We start from the raw sequence: 23,583 nt of genomic DNA on the forward strand, positions 1-23,583 counted from the left end.
TGGCGAAACCAGAACTAAAACATAATTTCTCTAAAAGCCGAAGGCAAATTTGGATTGGAATTAGGATCGTTAACTAGAACAGAAAGATTTTTATGAATGTGAAATGCCTCTAGAAAATCCAGTTCTCCAATGGAAGATGTTTTTTGAATAATTTTGGCAGCAGAAAAATTGAAAGTGTGATTTTCGGACCAACAATGTTGAGCAACAGAAGATCTCTGTGTTTCCTTTTTTCTAACATATGCCTCATGTTCTTTGACGCGAAATTTTAAGGCTCTCTTAGTTTGGCCAATGTAAATTAAACCACACTGGCAAGGAATCCTATAAATACCCCAGGAATTCATATCCGGAATGGGGTCCTTGAGTATAGAAGTTGGAATTTTATTGATGGGAGAAAAAACAACCCGAAAGTTAAATTTCTGCAAAATATGTGCAACTTTATAGCTAATTGATGAAAAGAAGGGAATGACAACAGAATTTTTATAATCTCCTAAAATAAGAGTGTGGCTTTTAGTGTGTTGAGATGAGAATTTTTTAACTGCTTGATTAATAATGTTGGGTGAAAAGCCCCTGTCAATAGCTATTGCTTTTAAATAATTTAGTTCTTCATCAAGGGCTAGTTTGGAGGAGCAAACTTGAAGAGCACGGAAAACATAGGAATAAAATGAAGCTAACTTTTGTTTAGTCGGATGACATGATTTAAAGTGTGGTGGAAGGCAAACCGATGAAGGTTTACGGTAAACTGTAGTACTGAAGTTGGATGTGTTACGTGTGACCAGAATGTCGAGAAACGGAAGAGAATTGCAAGTCTCAAGTTCAAAAGTGAACTGAATAGCAGGATCAATAGAATTCATTGTTGAAAGAACTTTATTTAAATCATCTTTATTACCTTCAAACAGGGTAAAAGTATCGTCTACGTAGCGGAACCATGCCGGGAAGTTTAAAGTTTCAAACAATTTTGATTCATAATAATGCATGTAGATATCAGCCAGGATGGGACTGAGGGGACTTCCCATGGCTAATCCCTCAATTTGCTTGTAATATTTATTTTGGAAAACAAAATGTGTTTGTTTGAAACAGAGTTGAGTGAGAGAAATTAGCTCATCAATTTCGATGCAAGAGAAATGAAATTCGCGAAGTCTGGTTTCTAGACATCTTAATGCACCCTCCACTGGGACATTGGTGAATAATGATTTTACATCAAAAGAAACCATGAGTAAATTACTAGGAGAAATGTTTTTAACCTTTTTTACAAACTCTATTGAATTTTTTATGATGTAAATGTTATTGTCTAATAGAGTGGAAAATCTAGAAACTAAATATTTAGCTAAAGGATACGAGGCAGTACCTAAATTGATACAATAGGGCGGAAAGGAATGCCACTTTTATGAATTTTGGGAAGAGCATATAATCTGGCACAATTCGCAACAGATGGGATAAGCGAATGTTTTAAGTTGCTTGAAATGATTTGCGAAGATTTGATCGCAGTTTTTATTTTGGATAAGTCCGAAGGTGAAGGATCTTTAGGGATCGGATTATATGGTCCTTCGTTTAAGAGTTTAGTGACACCATCGATGTAAGTGTTCTTATCCATGACGACTATCTGGCCACCTTTGTCGGCCTTTGAAATGATAATATCCGGGTTAGAATGAATTTCGCGCATTGTAGCTCTTTCTCTCGCAGTTAGATTTGGTTTCAAAGGTTTATTATTGAATTTCACATTATGAGCGATAAGATGCCTAATCATTTCTTTCTGTGAATCTGAACTTTACTGAACTTGAAAGCTTTTTCGATAGGAGCCAAAATCTTTGGAATCGAGGGTTTACAGGTTTGTGAGAAGTTAAAATTATATTTTAGAATTCTCTCTTGTTCTTCTGAAAGACTAACATTAGAAATATTAACTATTGGCTTGATGTTTACAATGGGAAGATTTTTTGAACTACTTGAACTGGAAGACTGTAAAAGAAGTTTTTCAAATTTAACTGCAAGGGTGTTTTTATGACGGTTAACTGCATTCTCCGTTCTAGACCAAGACTTTTGCTCAAGGCCAGTGAATTTTGGATATGATTTAGCGAGTTCCAGATGAAGCTTATAGAGTTCATGTTCAACTTTGGACAATTGTTGACGTGTATCCCTTATCACGGACCGAAGTAAGGCAAGCTTGCAATTTAACAGAATTCTTGAAACGCGACTCGAAAGTTTTTCATTAGTTTTGATTTGAATAAAATTGGGGATCAATTTTTTACATTTACATTTAAGTAAAAAGTCAAGATGATTCAGGAATTTTTGCCGTTTCAGGCGTAATTTAGTGAAACGATTAACGGATGAAGGCATGATAAACAATGCAGAAAATCAAACTAAATTAACTGAAAAATAATAAAGTACACACAAAACAGCAGAAAAATCCCTCACTGAAATGAATAGAAAACAAAACGTTTGTAAGCAAAATGCATGAAATCAGACAAGCAAAGCACAATATCCAAATGTACAAAACATAAACATAACTTGAAAATTGCAAAAATGTACTCACCGAAATTCCTACAATCACAAAATGGCGGCCACACCACGTGCAAAAATAAAGCAAAATGTAAGCCTGTTTGGGGCTTCTATAATTAAGACACAATAACACGCCTAATAAATACTAATTCAGAAGTCAAACAACAAAAATCAGCGTTATACCTACAAAATTTTCACAGGACTAGTTTCGATGGTTTTACCGAACCATCATTTTCAGCTGCAAAACCGCAATTGAACAAGATAGGAAATAATGATTAGATAAGATAAGAAAGCCTGGACAAGAATAAGCAATTGGCGCCATCTGTTGGCGAAACCAGAAGTAAAACATAATTTCTCTAAAAGCCGAAGGCAAATTTGGATTGGAATTAGGATCGTTAACTAGAACAGAAAGATTTTTATGAATGTGAAATGCCTCTAGAAAATCCAGTTCTCCAATGGAAGATGTTTTTTGAATAATTTTGGCCGTTCTAGACCAAGACTTTTGCTCAAGGCCATTTTGTTTTCCAAAATAAATATTACAAGCAAACTGAGGGATTAGCCATGGGAAGTCCCCTCAGTCCCATCCTGGCTGATATCTACATGCATTATTATGAATCAAAATTGTTTGAAACTTTAAACTTCCCGGCATGGTTCCGCTACGTAGACGATACTTTTACCCTGTTTGAAGGTAATAAAGATGATTTAAATAAAGTTCTTTCAACAATGAATTCTATTGATCCTGCTATTCAGTTCACTTTTGGGCTTTTCACCCAACATTATTAATCAAGCAGTTAAAAAATTCTCATCTCAACACACTAAAAGCCACACTCTTATTTTAGGAGATTATAAAAATTCTGTTGTCATTCCCTTCTTTCCATCAATTAGCTATAAAGTTGCACATATTTTGCAGAAATTTAGCTTTCGGTTTGTTTTTTCTCCCATCAGTAAAATTCCAACTTCTATACTCAAGGACCCCATTCCGGATATGAATTCCTGGGGTATTTATAGGATTCCTTGCCAGTGTGGTTTAATTTACATTGGCCAAACTAAGAGAGCCTTAAAATTTCGCGTCAAAGAACATGAGGCATATGTTAGAAAAAAGGAAACACAGAGATCTTCTGTTGCTCAACATTGTTGGTCCGAAAATCACACTTTCAATTTTTCTGCTGCCAAAATTATTCAAAAAACATCTTCCATTGGAGAACTGGATTTTCTAGAGGTATTTCACATTCATAAAAATCTTTTTGTTCTAGTTAACGATCCTAATTCCAATCCAAATTTGCCTTCGGCTTTTAGAGAAATTATGTTTTAGTTCTGGTTTCGCCAAGAGATGGCGCCACTTGCTTATTCTTGTCCAGGCTTTCTTATCTTATCTAATCATTATTTCCTATCTTGTTCATTTGCGGTTTTGCAGCTGAAGATGATGGTTCGGTAAAACCATCGAAACTAGTCCTGTGAAAATTTTGTAGGTATAACGCTGATTTTTGTTGTTTGACTTCTGAATTTTAAAGTTGTTTAATTGCCGCTAAGCCTGTTTTTAATGGCGGCCGTTGATGTTCACATTTGAAACAGGAGACTAGTGGATTTGTTGCCAATCTAGAGAAACTTATCTTCGCAACAACAAAGATAACGCATGCATTTATTTTTGCCAATTAAATCATGCTTAATTCTTTCTGGAATGTTTTCGAGGATTTGAGATATTAAGTATTTGAGATTTACTTCGTAATTTTTAATATAGATATTTTGAGGTTTTATGTATTTTTGCCTTATCGCGAAGTCAGAACTGAATTAATTAAATGAGAAATACTGAATCGTCTGTGAAAAACGTTTTCTTTTTTTAAATTTCTCTTATACATCGTCTTAGATTTATTATAGTATTTGAATAGAACATGTGGCAACGATTAGATAACTCTTCAAAAGATATAAATTTTGTGCATTTTGAGTTATAAAATGAATGAAATATGACGCTGTTAAATGAACCTAGCGCCAGAGTGTCGCTATGATAAACAAATATTGTGAATTTTTAAGAGTGCATTTACTCTCTTGTGGTTTATGCGGTATCGTCGAAGTAAATGTAATTCAATCCAATAAGTGTAACTGAAATGCACTAAAAAATGGTTATAATTTTATATTCCTTACAAGTTATATGGTGTACACTTAAGTTTTTTTATGATGGTATAAAGCAGGATATGCATAACATCCATACAGCTTAGTTTTGTCTTATCAATGCGATTTCGATCTAACTTTGGCCCACCAGCGGCCGAGCGGTAAAGTCGCTGAACACTGGTGGTTTGGTCCGAGGTTCGAATCCCGCGAACGGGCTGGCTGCATGGGTGTTTTCGTGGTTTTTCCCATGTGTAACGTGTATACGAGCCAGTTTCCCTTAGAACGTCCTCCACGAAGGCATCCCTTCCCTTAGGCAGATAGCCCTAGTGTGCTTTGCCATAATTAAATACACACGATTTAACTTTGCATAATACTACGGTTTTCCTCTTACCGGTTGAGAACTGCGAAACTTCGCAGAGCACTGCAATTCATTTAACTCGTTTCACTTTAACATGTTTGTAGAAGCAGGTTATCAATTTGAAATTTTAATTCAAGGTAAATTCTAGAAATATATCCAGAACATGTTAACAAATATGAATATTTTAAACTAATTTAGAGGTTAAAATAAAATGTTTCCATTTGTCACTGACAAAGATTGAAAAACGTGATTGAAAAACGATCACTGACACCTTCATGGATTTTAACATTATTAGACTTAAAAATACACGAAACGTACTAGCGGAGAAAGACTTAAGCAGATTTGTAGAAATTACATCTAATTATTAATCCTGAAATATGCAATGACTGTTGATAAAAGAAGTTAATTGATTATGTAAATCTGGTAGAATGTAAATCTGAATTGAAGAACATTATTTCAAAGAAAAACAATAGATAAAAACTTTGATGTTTCAAAGTTTTACCAGTAAAGGTGTACAGAATAGCGTGAACTTCAGCTAAAAATTTGGAGTTGTATTTGTAAATTTCATTATTATTTACAAAATTAGCAGAAAATTTCAAAATTGAGCTTTATAAATGTCTGGTTTCAAATTTTGGTGTTTATATAAAGATCTGACAACTAAATACAAGCTTAAGAAAATAATAGATTTCTATTTAAAAAATAGAAATGAAGATGTTGCAGAAAAAGTTCGAGATATGTCGATATTTCGCCCGAAAGAGCACGCCTTTCCTTTAATAGTGTTCGGCAAAAAAGGAAACAAAAATAAGTTCCGCTTTCTGTTATTTATTTAAGCAGTATTTTTATGCGTAATTTGTAGTTTAATTAGCACAATTAAAAAAAATAAAGAAAAGCTTATTTTAAGGCCCAAAGAAGCGTCAACACAGAAGAGCTATTAATTTCGTTTTGGCATTTTGCGATGAAATATAGGTTCACTTTTCAAATTGTTGCCACCGAATATTAGATCCCTGCATTATATTTCAATAAATTAAATAATGAAGAATATGCATAAATGTTGTATGTTTCTGGCATTGCGATAAAATAAGGGCACCTAGAACCATCATATTTTGAATAACGTAATCCTTCACCGAATTAGGCATCCGGAAGCCCTAGTTTGGAATTCGTTTCATTATCGATTTCATATTTCGTAACATTTTAACACATTTTTGATTAACAAACTCAACAATTTCAAAGCGAGCAATGGCAACACTGTACGGAAAAATCAAAACCTTTTCATCTCCAGCACGCGGAAATGTGTATCGGAAATTCTAAAGATATGCTCATTTTAAAATTATTTTGCGATATTGCTGTTAATTTAAATTTTATGGTTTAACTGCGAAAAAAATGATATTTAATAAATAAAGGTAACACACAAAACGTTAAAAAACGCTTCTTTGGGCGTAATATAAAATCAGAAAACTTTCAGATTTTTCTTCCTTTTTGTTATTATTATTATTATTATTATTATTTTGAATTAAGCCCCATTTTCTGTACCAATCAATTATTGCTTATAGCCCCGATTCACAAAACATGGTACGCCATAGGAATCTACTAAATACGAGGACTAAATACATGATAATCATGATTTAAAATAAAATTTGATTATACTTTGTAAATTTAATCCCCAATTTACAACTACAAAGAAACAGACTGCATTCTCTTCTTTTCGAACTTTTCAGTATTTTGTGCGCACAAACATATTGCACATAAATTCTCAGAAACTTCGTTAACCCTTTCCGGCACGATACCTTTTAAATTTGCTGTTTTAATTAAAAAAAAAAAAAAAGGTAGGCAGTCTAATTAGGCCTAGAGGAGTACACAAGTAAAATTTTGTGAAGATAGCACTTATCGTTTTAACTCTGCGGCACACTGATTGAATAGAGCTTCGAAATGAATGCTGAAACGAGCATTGTTGTCAATGAACTGACCGATGAGATGCGGAGAAACAAAGAATACAGACTTCCAAGTTATCCTAGATTATCGGTGATAGCCCAGTCTGGGTACATCTAGGGTTCGCCGTTTGATTTTAGGCAAGATTTCAAGGTAAAAATTTAAAACTAATATAGAATAAGGAGATAAGCATACAGCCACAAAAAGCATAGAATTCTTTTCAAACAATTCCTTTTATACCCTAAACAAATTTGGAAGATTTCTTTGAAAAATGAGGGTCTCGAAAAACAAAACATGGCTAAAATATATGGACTGGTTTGTGTTGAGCTGCCATTTACTATAAATAAAGAATGTTCAGAGTAACCTATAGTAACCTATAAATCCTTTTTCATTTCATTCAGTTTTTCTGTGCGTACAGAAGGAAGATTTTAGGTGTGTCCAGAGCGGACACACTGTGCCGCAAAGGGTGAAAACAATAAGCGCTCTAAGAACGAGACGAAAGCAACAAAACTGGAAGAAATCTCTGTAACATAGACTTCATTTTCCTAAATGGACTTGAGATTCAAGTTAAAATCTCTATAAACGCAGAATGCTCACAGTCCTTCACTGTAAAGTTAAACTATCTGAAAAATTAAGGGAATGATGTAGAGAGACTCGCAGAACAGTTACTATTTGAAAGATCTTTTGACTTGCTACACGTGATGGGAAGGGTGTAAAAGACCTTTTATTTTAAACTCAGATGACCTGAAGAAACGCTTGTCGCTTACAAATCCGCTAGCATTTATGGCAAGAACTCAACGTAAAAACTCAATATAAGCTAAATTTAAATAACTACCCAACAGAAGGCGACACAGAGCAATTTAATCGCGAAGTTGGCTCGGACTTCACCGGCGTGAATTTGACTACCGGTAAGAAGCAACGCCGAAAACAGAAACTCTAATTTAGAATAGAAAACCTAGTAATGTGGCCTTCAAGAGGCAGAACATGCTCTGGCTTAATAATTTCAAACCTTCACTTATTTACATACATGTGAGCTAATATGCATTCTGGCGGGACAACGGGAAACGAGAAGTGACAGTAAAGATTTTAGACATGAAGTAACTGTTAGGTAAATAAAAAAAAACTCACAAATGATTACAAGAATTATCCTTTAAATAATATACCATAACACGGTATATTATAAAATATGTTTAGATTTTATTTACTAGCACTGCATTTCAATTCAGTTTGCTATTATTCTTCACAATATAGCTCTGTTTATTATCTTTTGTTAACATCAACTAGTTCTGCCAGATTCTCTATATAATATCAGAAATGCTAATTATTCACTTTTGACTGTATTTTACAATGAAGTTATGCAATGAAACATTCTGCAAATCATTATATGCCCATTATAGGTTTGATAATAATATGCATTTAATTATTATGTACGTTTAAATATCATGTGTTTAATAGTAGTAAATCATTATGCATCAATGCTGGATACTGTGTCGTCGTATAACTGCTATGCAGAATACCATGCCGTGTACAGCATCGAAATACTAGAGACCTGTAATAATACTGCATTTAACACGCTAATTCAAAGGCAATTAGGAGCACTTCCATTAAACAGCATTTCTAGGCTATTTGGTTTGATTAAAGCGGGAAGTAGACTAAGGCATGGATCAGTTTGTATTACATATCACTATGTATCATGCAATTACCATTCTATTTGCAGGTACTCCTGAGCCACCTTTCGACTGTGTGGTAACTAATCTGACCTATGATTCACTGGCTGTTGAATGCATACCAGGTTATAACGGCAGTTTACCACAAATATTCCATATGGAAATATATAATTCCGTTGCCGAACATATGACAGATAACTTAACAAGTTTCGTACGACCAGTATTCAAAGCAAAAGGGTTAACACCGACTACATCGTACGTCCTGGTTGTCTACGCGTCAAATGTGAAAGGCAGAAGCAATTCTGTAGCTCTAGTTGCAACCACACTTTTGCAAAAAACAATAGGTAAGTATGAATTCAAACGTTTAATATATTTATTTGGATTTATGTCTCTCATTTATTTATGTCTATGTCAGATGGATCTAGCTCTCTGGGCGGAAAGGGTTTCGCTAAGAAAGCACAAATTTCCCAAAACTACTATGAGAACAAATTATTTTTTTTTATTTTAATGTAAAAACTCTACTGGTATTTCATACCTGGATTTGTTTTCTTTTGATATATTGCCTTAATTTCGTTGACATATTTTAATATGCACGTATATATACGTTCTTACAGATATCACAATAATTATTTTAGACCGTACATATACGGCCTTGCCGCTTAGAGGGCTAGATTAGTAACACTCGACCGGTAATTGAACCTTCATGATAAGAATCAAAATCTTTAGGGGTACGGAGGAAAGCTGATGATGATAAGAAAAGTCAGAAGACCATAAGCCAAGATATAATCCATAAGAAAAGAAATAATTACTGTAAAACGATCCGTTTATAAGATGAAATGTAGAATTTGCAGCAAATATTCAGTCAAAACTAAAAGCTCATGTATAAGCCGAATTTCAAGTCGCTCTATAAATCCATATATATGCAGAGTGTTTCGGCAAAATGGTTACAAACTCTCAGGAGATAGAGGCTACACCAAGAGGATTGAAAAATCACATAGCAATGCTTGGGCGGAAACGCTTTTCTGGTGCTGTAGTAATAACACAAAACACAAGACAAGAAGAAGAAGATTACGGTGAGAAAACATGTTTATTGTGCTTAGTACAGCAGAAACCAAAACCATAAGAACAAGAAAAGACAACGATAATCAGCAAAAAAGATATTCAAAATTACGACCATGCAGGCCTCACATCTCCGGCACATGGAAGAGCGGATGCTGTGGAAAATACCGGGCGTGTCCCGGACTTCTCCTTCTCCAACAGCTACTACGATCCGTGCAAGAAGTTCCTCAGCACTATTAAAAGGGGTAAAAAATAAATTAATAGTTTATATAATAAAGGAAACATATATAGACCTCCTCTGCCTTAATCCGGTTATTTACATTGTAGAGACATTAAGTTATTTCGAAGCAGGAGAGATGAAAAATGAGCAACGCCTTCGACGGGACTCGAACCACGGGCCTCCCGAATACTCGCCGAGCATGCTGACCACTACACTACGAAGGCATGCTAAGAAGGCGGGACAAATACCTTATAACATGACAAGATTTGTCAACCTCATAACAAAGGCAATTCTTTCTTTTAGAAATTTTCAAACGTTTCATTCATAGTCAGGCTTTTATTTTATCAAATATACTCCAATAAGGAACTATTAATTATTTTTTATTAGCAAACATCTTCTTTATTGACTCACAAGGCTACTGTAAATAAGTAAAAGTATAGATACACTGAACTAAGCATTTTAATGATATAAGTGTGGGTTCAGAATTAAGATTTTAAGAGTTGGTATGTTTATTATATAATGTCGTTTTAGATTGTTTTCGAAGAGGACAAAATTACTAGCAGTTACAGAAAATATTTGATTTTTAACATTTAATGCCGTCTATAAAAAACGTTTCATGAAGAAACGGACATGAAGGATCAGCTATTTTAAAATATAATTTCTAACAGAAATCAACTCAAAATAAATAATAATTTAGCAGCTTTTAAAGCAACATTTTATTTATTGCATTAACGTACTAATTTTTTCTCTTTAAAGTATACTGAATCTAAAACGTTCATCCATTACGGAAGCATATAGCCTTATTATGTTTTCATTATTATTATCATATGGAAATTCACAGTATTTGGAAAATCATTGGGTAGATCTAGGCTAATTAGGCTTTTGTGCGCAAATAGCAAAGGCCATAAAACATTGAATTCAAATGCTGTGCCATTATGCGCCACAACAAACATTTCAGATATTTGGTACGGTGCCAAGATAATCAGGATCTCTGGAGAAAATTAATTAAAAAGGGAAATAAATTATGAGGAGAAATGTTAAAGAGATCGTATTTCCTTGCTACTAATAAGCGTCATATTGATGTGCTCCTAGATAATATTTTCCATGCGACAATGCACCAATTCCTAAATTTCTATCAGCGAGATCATTTTCTAAAGTGAATAAATGTCATTGTTTGTGATTTAAAGCCTCGAATATTTGCATTTTGTCTCACACTTTATCAGAATAAATAATTGCAAACCTCATTAGTTAACGTGCTGATGGAATTCGCAGTGCATAGAATTCTTAAGAGATTAGGCTTAAGTTTATGCTACCCTCACATAGCTAAGCATACTAGAGGGGTAAGTTTATAGCCTAATTGCGAACTAATCGTTAAACGTTCAACAAGATAGCAGCAACCACCTTTGAACTGCACCATCGTTAAAACTGCATCAATCATTCTGATTAATTAGACTCCTTAATGAAGGAAATACCATTGTTCATTTCTTCGAACTGAGTATAATGGTGAGGATATGCTTCTGAAGTGAAATTTGCACTATGAAAATGGTCTTTGTGAAAATCTATATGCATTTCACTACCCAGATATTTAATCTTCTCGCTATACGCGCAGATTTATATTATCACCACTTACTGTTTTAAGCAAGCCATTGAAATAATCGTTTAAATTGCGAGTTAATTCAGTGAGGAAGAATTAAAGCATTCAAATTCAAATTAGTATGATATTACCTTTTAGCGGTTAGTTATATAGTGGAAGCCTAACTATCTGAATTCCAAATAAGTGCAGTTTCAGGCTTCTGAATTATTTGGAGGCCTTTAAATTTAAACTTGCTCTTAATTTATTAATGTGCTTTTAGTTTTTAGCTTATAGATTCTCACTTTCTTTGGTAGCGTGAAACCATGAGCTCTAGAAAGACTACAGAGGAATAATCCCCTTGTCTTAAACCGTAAACAGATAAAGTCAAAAGAAGTGTGTAAATAGCTCTTTTATTTGAACAAAGAAGTAACAATGACCCAACTTAGGTTTACACAAGCCAGCACTTCTGGCTTAACTTAAACAAGTAATGTTGAACTAAAATCAAATGTAGTTAGATCAGCCTAATTGTTCACAAGATAAAGTAAGGCACAGGAAGGCTCTGGATTGTAGAAAACCGGCGAGACAAAGTTAATGACTAGAAGCACTCAACGTCACAAAATCAACTTGCGAAACTTTTCTTTAAATAGGTACTTCTTTCTCCCTCAGTCTGAATAAGCGCGCGCTATCTCATTTACATTCTGACATGAAAAGCATGGGTGAAAACGAGAACGATAGGAAAGTTACTTTAACTCAAAATTAACTATTAGCAAGGCAATTAAAATTAGTTAGTCAGAAATAAGTATATAAATCCTCACAAGCTATTTAACTTAATACAAAACTATAAATAAACAATTTAGTATTCCATTCAAAATGAGGCGGTTTAACCATAAATTGACTTCTGAACTATTATTTACTTTCTAACTTTATTGTTTCATATACCTAAAATTGTATACTTAACTGTTCAGAAACTGTATGTATGTAATTGTACCTTCTACCCAAAGCCTGTATTTTTTGTTCACGTCAGTTGTTCAATTATTTGTTGACTAAATTTTCTTTGCATTTGTATGCGCTGTCTTTTATTATGCTTCATGATTTGTGAAAGTTTCAATGGCTTCAAATAAACAGATTTCATTTACCTGCTTTTTCCTTTTGTCAAAAATGTAGTTTGTTATCATATAGATCATATTTCATAGGTTTATTTTAACGTTTCCTCATGTGTTATTTAATAAATATGTAGAATGAATGAATGCCCATGCAGACAGCCCGTTCGGGGGATTCCAACCTCGGACCGAACTACCAGTGTTCATAGACTTTACCGCTCGGCCGCTGGTGGGCCAGCAAAAGCAATAGAAAGCTAAACTTCTGTATTAACATTCTCTGGTAAAGAGGGTATAGATAAAATGGAAGATACCGAAAGAAGTGTCAACAAGAAAAGAAAAAGTACAGTATCAACGAAAAGGATGATGAGCAGAATTTTGGAGAAATGTCTGAAGATCCATATGATAGACTTTAAAGAAAGGTACGCAACATAGGGTATGGAATATGATGCAAGTATTTTGCAGGACAGTGTCTCAGTGCTACCAGATGTCGTTGTTAAAGAAGCAGTAAAGAAATGTGGGTTTCAGAAGGTCTTGACTATCCTTCTTAGGATCAAGATCTAGCTCCACATGACTTTTAACTGATCTCTAAATTCAAATCGCCTCTTGTGGAATACGTCTGGGGGTAGAGTAGACTTTAAGGTACCCCTTGTATTATGGCGAAGTTCTTGTTTGATTTATCGCCAAGTTGTTGTTTCATTTATGGTAGCCTGAGTAGTTGAATGTTATGGAAACCCTATTGTGACGTAATCGGATGCATGATTCTGGAAAATTTTGAATCATGGGATGTTTTGTAAGCTTTTTTGTGGTGTGTGTTAAAACCGCTTAGATGGATTTGAATGGGTTTATAAGAAGAAAGGTTCAGATGGTCACTATGGGAAGCGTTCGATCAGAAAGAGTATTTGGTTTGAAAAAAGTCATTTGAGTATGATTGATATTTTGATTTTTACGTGGCTCTGGTTGTACTTATCGAACTCGAAAATCATGGTAAGTGAATATTTGCTTTTGGTAGTGCTTAAATGTATAACATGTTTTTCCTTTTTTATGTTATTTTATTGTTTGGTTTAAAATGCATTTTATTGAGATTAAGTATTTTTTGTTTGCCTATATTGTAGACTTTGGTGCTTCTTTGACTTTTTAAGTGAAAATATATTGATGTGTACATGGACAAAGTAAAGGGAGTGCGCAATGCAAGTTTGTGCAATTCTGGGATTTTTTTTAAGAGAAAATAAGTCGACGTGTACATGGATAAAGTCAAAAGAGTGCGGAATGCCATTTTTGTGCAATTCGGGGATTTTTTTTAAGTGAAAATAGGTCGACGTGTACATGGATAAAGTCAAAGGAGTGCTCAATGCCATTTTTGTGCAATTCGGGGATTTTTTTTAAGTGAAAATAAGTTGATGTGTACATGGATACCGAGTTTGTGCAATTGTTTGTCTTGTTATTTTGGCTTTGTGTAGCGGCGATTTTTGGCGCAATTTTTTTTTAAAGCGATTTTTGGCGCTTCGCAAGCCAAAATAACGAGTCAAAGAATTGCACAAAATCGGTATCCATGTTTCGCCAAAAATCGCCAAGTTTCGCCAAGGGGTACCCTAAACTATACTTTTACCAAGTTTGGGTGATGATTAAGAAATGAAGATATGCTGCGTAAATATATATAGCGGAAAAAGTTTGGTAACAAAGTTTCATATTTCCTTTTAAATGGCATCGAACCACTAATTAAATGATGAGAAAACTGTGTAGAAGTAGAATGGAATTATATTAATGCTGACAATTTAATATTTCTCTATTTCATTTTTTAAGAATGAATTACGCTAATAGTTTTTTTCCCATTACATTGACTGTTAATGTTATTTCTATTATTAAATGTATTCACTTAATGCACAGCACTTTATGAAATAGTTAATTACGTCAGCTAAGGTTTTCCTGTATACTACTGATAATTTTTAAACCTTTTTTGCATTATATTTTATGTAATAAAAGACTCATTTGCAATTACATTAATCAAAAATGTTCCTGCATCTTATTATCGAATTTTTTATATTTCTTTGTTCTTATTAGACGTTTAGCCTTAACAATTACTTTTGATTAGCTAAAATTGTAAATTTCGAAATTATTTTCACTGTGATTTTAATGATTTTATTTTCCAAAATGCATTTTAGTTTTATTATATACGCGTAAACGTATATCAACAGAATACTTACGAATCATCTAGTTTACCTGTGATTTTTGACATTTACTTCTAATATGAGCTTAAAATTCTGTTTTTTTTTTTACACTTTTTAACTGCGAAATTTGCTGCACTGAATAAAAAAATGCATTTAATGATTTCTTTCATGTTGATGATTAAATGTATTTCTACATCTCATTTTTAATTCTGTGATTTCAGGTTCCGATCTTATGTGGTCGACAGTTTCAATTATTGGAATTATCGTAGGTGTTGTAATTTTATTAATCGTCGCAGCTTATATTATTGTCATTGCAATGCGATCAAGAAGTCATCCAGAAAGAGGGACGAAAGGTAAACTGAATTCAGTTTCTCTTTCAGTAAGATATGTATCAGTCCATTTCTAATACTGTACTTTACATGAATGCTTTATTTGGCCTAATAATAAATTGTGAAACAATATTTTATCGAAATTCATACGCCGGCTGAGAAGACATCAGATATTTTACGGAATATAACATTCAAATCGCATGTCAAAATTGGTGTCATTTCTTTCAGATCAAATAAATCAGTCTGGATATCGTTTCGAAGTAATCTAGTAAATTAATCCAAATACCTAATTATTTCTGTAGATAAGCATTCTAGCAGAATATCAAGCAGCTGTAGTAAAGTATAATTACTTTGATAATAAAGAAGCGATTCCAGACCAAATCTTCATTCTATTTTTTCATAAAACCGTTACAAAAGTGGTATTAGTGAGATATTTCAGTTTCTATACACACAACTCATATACATACATACATATATATGATATAAAAATATGTAAAGCAAACTTCTAAATTTAATTGGTAATAGTTCCTTTCATCCTGATTTTAATTTGACTGTTTTCTCTTTCTGTGCTAAAAATAGGAGCTATTTATAATATTTCAAGCTAAACTACATCATTTTAAAATCAATCCGCTTCGCTGCAAGCCTGACAACTTTTATCCATCCCTGAACTAAATTTCTATTGAGAACCGAAGCTTTTTTTTATCTCTCCTACATTTTCTTTCAGAATGCGTCATTTCCCTTCTTGCCTGCATCAAAGTAACATGTCGCCGTTCGCTTCTCTGTATCATCCATTGTCTTAACGATGCGTTAAGCTTATAAAATTCTGAAGGTGCATATTCCGCCCAAAATTATGTGAATTAGATATTGCGTCTCCAGAACTGGTTTAACCAGAAAACCAGAAATAAAATGTATTGAATCGATGGCTACGTCTGTCTGCAAGTCTCATCATTCTATCTACGCAATGAGCCATTGTCAGCCTATTGCAACGATCTGCAAAGCTATTAGACACACACACATAGTATAGATAGATAGATATACACATTAAATAATGAAGAATTTGAATAAATGTATGTATGTTTCTCGCATAGTAATAAAACAACGACACCTATAGAGCAATCCAATTTTGAATAACATAATCCTACTGCGAATATGGGCATCTGAAAGACCAAATTTGAAATTTGGAATTTGTTTTATTATCGATTTCATATTTTGTAAAACTTTAACGAATTTTTGATTAACAAACTCAACGATTTAAAAGCGCACAATGGCAACACTCTACAGGGGAATAAAACCTTTCTATCTCCAGCGGCCGCGGAACTGTGTATCAGAAATTCTAAAGATAAGCTCATTTAAAAATTATTCTGCGACATTGCTGTTGAACTTAATTTTATGGTTTAAGTGCAAAGAACATGATATTTAATAAATGAAGGTAACACTCAAAACGCTAAAAGAACGCCCCTTTGGACGTAATTTAAAATATAAAACCTTTCAGATTTTTCTTTTTTCTCGGGGGGAGGAGGGGGAAGAAAGTATCCCATCTACGAAATAACATGTTGATGACCTATTCAGAGAAAAGACTTATAAGGTAATGCTGGTAATGATGTAAATGATTGGTAATAACTTAGTAACCATATACAATTTTTAGTTATTTATTTATTTTTTGGATTGAGGTGTTAAATTTTCTTGTTTTTAATCATTACTATCTCCGCTGTTTCACTCATATTCTAATTAACTGCAAAATATCGTTTTAAAGGCGCCATCTAAAAAATAAATAACTAATTACAATCAATATATCGCATTTTACATGATTACAGAAATCTTTTATATTTAATATGCGTATAGGGATGAATCGAGCTAGAAAAGAACGAAGTTTATATGTAAAAATCGCATGTCAAAATCAGAGGTGTGATATGTATAATCTGTACTTCAGCGTACACTGTTTTTTTATTATGATTAACGTAAACTTCCGCATTATACCTTAGTCGATATATGTGGTTGTATAATCAAAACAGGCACTCTCTCTCTATTCTGCTATTTAATATTTCAGTCACGAGTTTTCTTTAATCGCCCTTTGCCTCTTGTCTTTTGGCGATAGATTCTGATTAATACTTTGTCTCATTCTGCTGTACTTAATTGCATTATTTTAATAGGCAAATTGTAGCATAAATATTTAAGTTATTTTTAATGAAATAATCAGTTAGTTTATAGCTACTCGCGAAGTTTCCACATTTTTTCTCTTGCCTGACTTAAACTTCCCTGTGAATAAATACTACGCAATTTCATTACGAAGCGGTATCTCAGTTGCAGTTTTACTCCAAAACTGAACTGTAGAATTACGAGATAAAGATTTATTATACGTGGTTCCGCGTCTACGCGAGCAACTCTCCAGGACCAGCACTTCTGATTAGACTCCTTAATAGATGGAACAAGCTCAAAATTACATTTAATAAGTGCCCTTTAACAAACTGAAAAATCTGCCTGTAGGCCGGCCTCAACCGCAGTCTTTCTTAACACTCTCAGCAGCGTGGAAATAATATCCGAACCTATTTACTGCCTTTTATGTCATAAAGAAAATTATATATAAATTTGATTCCTGATAATATATCTTTACAGTGTAAGTCTCCTATATACAGATCTCAAAGAGCAAAATAAGCGTTTATAAGAAGTCTGTTTATCAAATGGATATACTCCTACTCATGTTTATGTCAAGCATTCATGAAGTTCAACAGATTAGCTGGCATGGCTCATGACTTGTACAAATGATCTTTTACTAAATAATGGCGTCTAACAAGACCAAGAAAGGGATCAATTCAATACAAGGTTGTCATTATTATAAGAGTTACTGCTTCGTGATTTCAAATGGCCCGATACTTGAACTTTAAAGCGTTCAATAGGAAAGGCCCAAATCCATCGATTTGGGCATTTAATCGTCTCATAAGAGATCATAGCTCAGGATGCATGAGAATTACTCCTTTCGAAATTCGAAGTTCCGTCCCAGTTTTGATGAAGAATATCCCAAGGGAACACATGTGAGGGTTTTCTACTCTTCTTCATCTACCTCCAAACACTCTATAAAACTTTACGCTCGCAAATATATTAAATGACTTTTACCGTAAAGGAACTATTCTCTTTCAAACATCCGTTCTTTCTCCGGAATTCGAACGTGGGCTTAAGGCTATGAAAACCAGCTTCCCAACTACAAATCAACTGGGCGACATACTGAAATGTAATTTTGCTTTGTAATAATGAATTTCTCCATCCGAAAGGTAAGAAGAGTCTTCTGTTGTAATACGCGTGAGTATTATCTTTTGCATTTGTAACTGCAGTTGTAATGTGTTTGTGGGATTTGTATTTGCATATTTTTCATTGAAATGTTTTGTAGGAGAGCAATTTGCAAGTATAGTATTGCCCTTCTCTGTGATAAGTTTTAAGACATGATTTAATGATGATATTATTTAAAATTCTTTTGAAAACTATGCAGAATATGCTACTGTCCAACAGTGAACCTCATGAGTATCTGCAATTGACTGCTTGCTAAATATTGCAGAAGAGATTATGCAAGCTAAAATCTGATAAGTATTAGATTAACTGCCTGCCTGGTGGCAAAAAATTGTTGTGCGCTTGTATTTTCAAGAATCATTTATTGTATCATACAAACTTATGTTGTTTTAAACTTAAGAACTATTTTTAATTTTTTAAAGGTTTCTTCAACATGGTTGGACAGACTAATATATTTAGACCTGTTATTACTTTATAAAATTGATATAAAACTCTCAGTGTATCTATTTGCATGCGGTTGCAAGAAATATGCAATAAACTATTTATAATTTCATCAAATATGAATTCTCAGGTTTTGAGTTGAGTATTTGATTCTGACATGGATACAATGCCATTTGTACAAAAGATGTCAGAAAATAGTCTAATTTGAATAATAGTATATCAAATTTGGTATTAAAACTTAGAACGAACGGAAATCATTATAAGCAATTTGAGAAGTCATTAGAAAATTTTCCATGCAAGTCATGAAGCTTTCCAGACTGAATTTTGAACTGTTATTTATTTATAAAATTAAATTATAATAAAATATTTATGTTTGACAAGGAAATTAAATGATATCAAAAATTCAAAATTATTTCTTATTAATATAACTATAAAGAAACGTCTCTGATTCCACAATTAATATAATAGTTTGAAACACAATTGATATGAAAATAATTCTCAGCATTTCCCACATTTAAAGTGCCAACATCTTTAAGAGTTTCAAGAAAAAATGAATAGTTGTTGTGTAACTCAAAGCCACGAGTTGTACAAGACATTTACTAAGCTGAACAGAATATTTTTATTGTATTCCTTCGCCTTATAATCCAATTTATTCAAACCATAGTTTTTATTACTTATAAAATGGATTTATCAATGCAAAATTAAGAGCAATAATTTAGCTTTTCTCACATCGAGTATTCTTTTATCCAGTGTTAAAACATTTTATTAAAAAAGAATATCCTTCGATGTAAGATAAGAAAGTAATGTTTGAAAAGCATAATAAAGACGATAAAATACCAGTAAATGAACTAAAATGTATGTAAAATTATCAACACTGATTTTTTCTTTTTTCTTGACGGTGTTACTTCATCACATTTTCATAAATCCATTAACATCGCAACCTCTTCTTCATTTTCCGTACTTAAATGTCCTGCGGTAAATCTTCCAAACTACATCAGTAAAATTCATTACAGTAATTTGGAGATTTTTTAAACTTCCTGATGTCTTGGAAAAAAATCTTACCTTTCAGTAAGTTAGAAAGATAATATTCTTAAGTACCTTAGAAAATCTTTAGTTAAAAAAAGTATAATGCGCTAGTTGCTGCTTCAGAATTTAGTGTTCTTAAAAGTATTAACTGCCAATAGATAGTTTCATTTTCAAAGTTCGAAGAAAATAAGATTTTAAAAAAATTATGCAAAAGTTAAAACTAAATAAATATATAAAAGTGCTAAAATGCAAATAAACATCATCGCAAGGAAACTATACTGAGAATTTTATGCGAAATGAATTCATAAAATTCTACATCATTACAATATTCAAATTACGCGTATATTTTATAGAAAGCCTATATATTTTATGTGCTCTGATTCCGATAATTTGTTATGTTATTTATGGAGGCACACTACTAAGCATATGTCCAAAATGTGAATGCCTTCGATATTTCATTAACAATCAGGTTCGGGAATAATTCATTTATTATATTTTATCTGAAGTTTATATATATATTTGTAATAATAAAATTCCATAGTCAAGAATAGAATTAAAATTCTAACTGTATGTTCTTTTCATTTTTAATGGCGACGTTCTCTTATTTGAAAGTACGTGGAATTAAATCCACAGCCCCGTAGTCAAGTTGTTTTTCCCGCCTTTTCTACACGTACAGTTTTAGAATGTTCTCGAAATATTTAAAGCGAACTGGATTGGCTGACGAGGCTGACGTCATTTCATGGAAGCTCCGCCTTTCCAGGGGCTATAAAAAGACTCGCAAAAGGAATATCGGGGCCTTTTCTTAAATGTCACAATGCATTAAACTTCATACAAAATGTTATTAGTAGTTCTTTTTTATTTACTCCGGAGATCAGATTATTGTGATTGCTATTTTCTCCTGAAATATAATAAATGGATCCTGTTTTTTAAAACTATCGTCTGATAATTTAAGCTACGACTACATTTATGATTCTTCAGCATTCTATTTATTCTGGACAAAAGCTAGTACATCACACACACACACACACACACACACACACACACATATATATATATACGAGGGCCATCCAGGAAGTAGATTACGTTTCCGTCTGTGTCCGCTAGGGGCGGGGCTAGCGCGGCCATCTTGGGTCAGAGCGTTGCGCAGCTCAGTCTGCATCTAGCCGTGCTAGTGAGAGGTTCGTGCTGTGCTCCGTTCAGATACTGTGACGGTTTGAAATGTCTGCGTTAATTGAAAATCCCGCGAGCTGCGAGGTGCGCTCAGTAATAAGGTTTCTGACTGCAAAAAACTGTAAACCGATAGAAATCTATCGGCAGCTTCGTGAAGTGTATGGGGACAACATTATCACTGAAGGTGGAGTGCGTCAGTGGGTCATAAGATTTCAAAATGGCCGAACCAATGTTCACGACGAAGATCGAAGTGGGAGACCCAGCATAGTGACCGCCGAACTTCTCGAAAAAGTCGATGCTAAAGTCCGTGAAAATCGAAATTTCACAATAACGGAACTTTCTTTGAGTTTTCCACAAATTTCGCGAAGTTTGTTGCACGAAATCATCAGCGAAAAGCTTGGTTACCACAAGTTTTGTGCAAGATGGATTCCAAAAATCTTGACAGAGGACCACAAAAATAAGCGAATGGCTGCAGCGTTGAACTTTTTGGACGCTTACCATAAGGATGGTCACTCTTTACTCGATCGCATCGTTACTGGTGACGAAACATGGGTGAAACATGTGAACTGTGAAACGAAATTGCAATCAATGCAGTGGGGGCACACAAGTTCTCCCCAAAAACCCAAGAAATGCATGCAAACAATGTCGGCAAGGAAGATGATGGCGACTGTTTTTTCGGACAGAAAAGGTGTAATTTTGGTGGACTTCCTGGAAAGAGGCACTACAATAAACTCTCAAAGGTATTGCCAAACTCTCCAAAAACTCAGAAGAGCAATTCAAAACAAGCGCAGAGGAATGTTGAGCTCTAAGATCTTGTTGATTCACGACAACGCCCGGCCCCACACGGCAAATGTCACTCGTAAAGTTCTTGAATCTTTTAAGTGGGAGTTGTTTCCTCATCCGCCGTACAGTCCCGACCTGGCACCGAGCGACTTCCACCTATTCCCAGCAATGAAGAAGTGGCTGGCTATGCAGCGTTTTGATGACGACGCACAGCTGCAAGAAGAGGTAACGAAGTGGTTGAAGGCGCAGGCGGCCGAATTTTTCGACGAAGGAATTTCCAAGCTCGTACATCGCTACGATAAATGCCTTAATTTGTATGGTGACTATGTAGAAAAGTAGTATTTGAGTGTGGCTTTCATCTGTATATAATAAAATTTGTTTCCTATACTTTGTTTATTTTTTTATTCCAAAACGTAATCTACTTTCTGGATAGCCCTCGTATATATATATATATATATATAGTAAACTTATTTACAGGTTGTATATATGTAATACGATGACTTGGATTAAGTTAAAACGGATTGAAGATGGTTCTCTGCGTTATGAGTTGGAAAGAGTTTACTGAATAGTTAGAAAGATGACACTCGAAGGAGAGATTTGTAGACAGACGTGGCCGAGTGGAACATAATTTTTGCTGTTGGACACGAACTAATTACGGAAAACGTATTTTTCGTCACACATAATCTTGGGCGCAATACGCACCCCCACAGTGTCATGCAGGGCGTAATTAGCAGCACATTTTAGATAACGGCGTAGTTAGCAGCACGACAAAGCAAAGGGAGCGAAGTAGCGTCTTGACTGCAAGAGAGCTGAAGTGAAAGTGTGCAGTTATCTAATATCCGGGTACACCAAACGAAGGTTTTTGTTTAGATTAGAAAGGTTTCACTTCTCAAAATTTTGAGTTCAGGTCCCGATATAGCTACGTGATCAGTGTTACGCAAGCGATGAAAGATGGACTGATCTAGAAATGACGCACTCCCGAAACGTTACTACGATTTTTTGAATAGAGAGGGATAATTAAGGAGTATAGCTAATATAACTTATAATTTTGATTTACATATTTTTATCTTACACACATACATAGATATACATACACACACACACACACACACACACATATATATATATATATATAATTAAAAGTTAAGTTGTAAGAACAAACCATAAAAGAAAAATTTTCGTCAAAATTTTTGCGCATTGTGCTGCAAAATTAAGGAAATTAGAAGATAAATTTTAGTACGCACTCCAAAAAGGTACCAAAAACTGTGGCTCCGTGAAAACTTCAACATAAGCATATTTAGTTGCTATGAAATGTGTGAAAGAGGAGAAAAATACAATAATTAAATATTTACAAGTGAAATTAATAAAAAGTAAGCTATATGCTAAACGAATTAAGTAATTTTTAACACAGTAAAATAAATCAATTGAACGAGGTATAATAAGTAAATAGTAAGCTATATGCTAAATGAATAAGGTAGATTTTAAAACACAGTAAAATACTAATCAATTGATCAAGGTAAAATATTAAAATATTAAAATTAAGAAGCGGTAAATTGTTAATTAGCCCAATTCGAAGTTCATTTCGGCTTGTCAAGGGAAATTTTTAAAATGAATTTCGAACCAAGCTAACTCCATTAAGCATTTTGCCGAAACAGACAACTGAAACTTTACGCGACAAATTTTTTAATGAATTAAATAAACTATGTCAAAAACCTTAGTTTCAATTCTCTGTTTCAATTTCCCAACGCGTCCGCTTATATTGACACATTAAGGTGTAAAAAATGGAAAGGCAATTATATATATATATATATATTATGTGTATTTAATATATATAGAGATATAGATAGAGATATAGATATATTGTTTCATAAGAATAAATAAAGAGTAA

At 33.6% G+C, this 23,583-nt stretch overlaps 1 protein-coding gene across 1 annotated transcript in view; it reads left to right on the plus strand.

The window, feature by feature from the left end:
* The window catches only part of LOC118182172 (protein turtle-like), a 553,469-nt gene that overhangs the window by 447,912 nt on the left and 81,974 nt on the right, over positions 1 to 23,583 (plus strand). The window contains exons 8-9 of the mRNA XM_085818215.1: positions 8,601 to 8,894; positions 14,889 to 15,020. Of these exons, the coding sequence (XP_085674341.1) occupies positions 8,601 to 8,894; positions 14,889 to 15,020 (426 nt within the window). The remainder of the gene's footprint in view (positions 1 to 8,600; positions 8,895 to 14,888; positions 15,021 to 23,583) is intronic.

This window comes from Stegodyphus dumicola, chromosome 6 (assembly GCF_044657685.1).
Source record: "Stegodyphus dumicola isolate Sdum_Otavi_A_Nest chromosome 6, ASM4465768v1".
In the NCBI taxonomy this organism is placed as follows: domain Eukaryota; kingdom Metazoa; phylum Arthropoda; class Arachnida; order Araneae; family Eresidae; genus Stegodyphus; species Stegodyphus dumicola.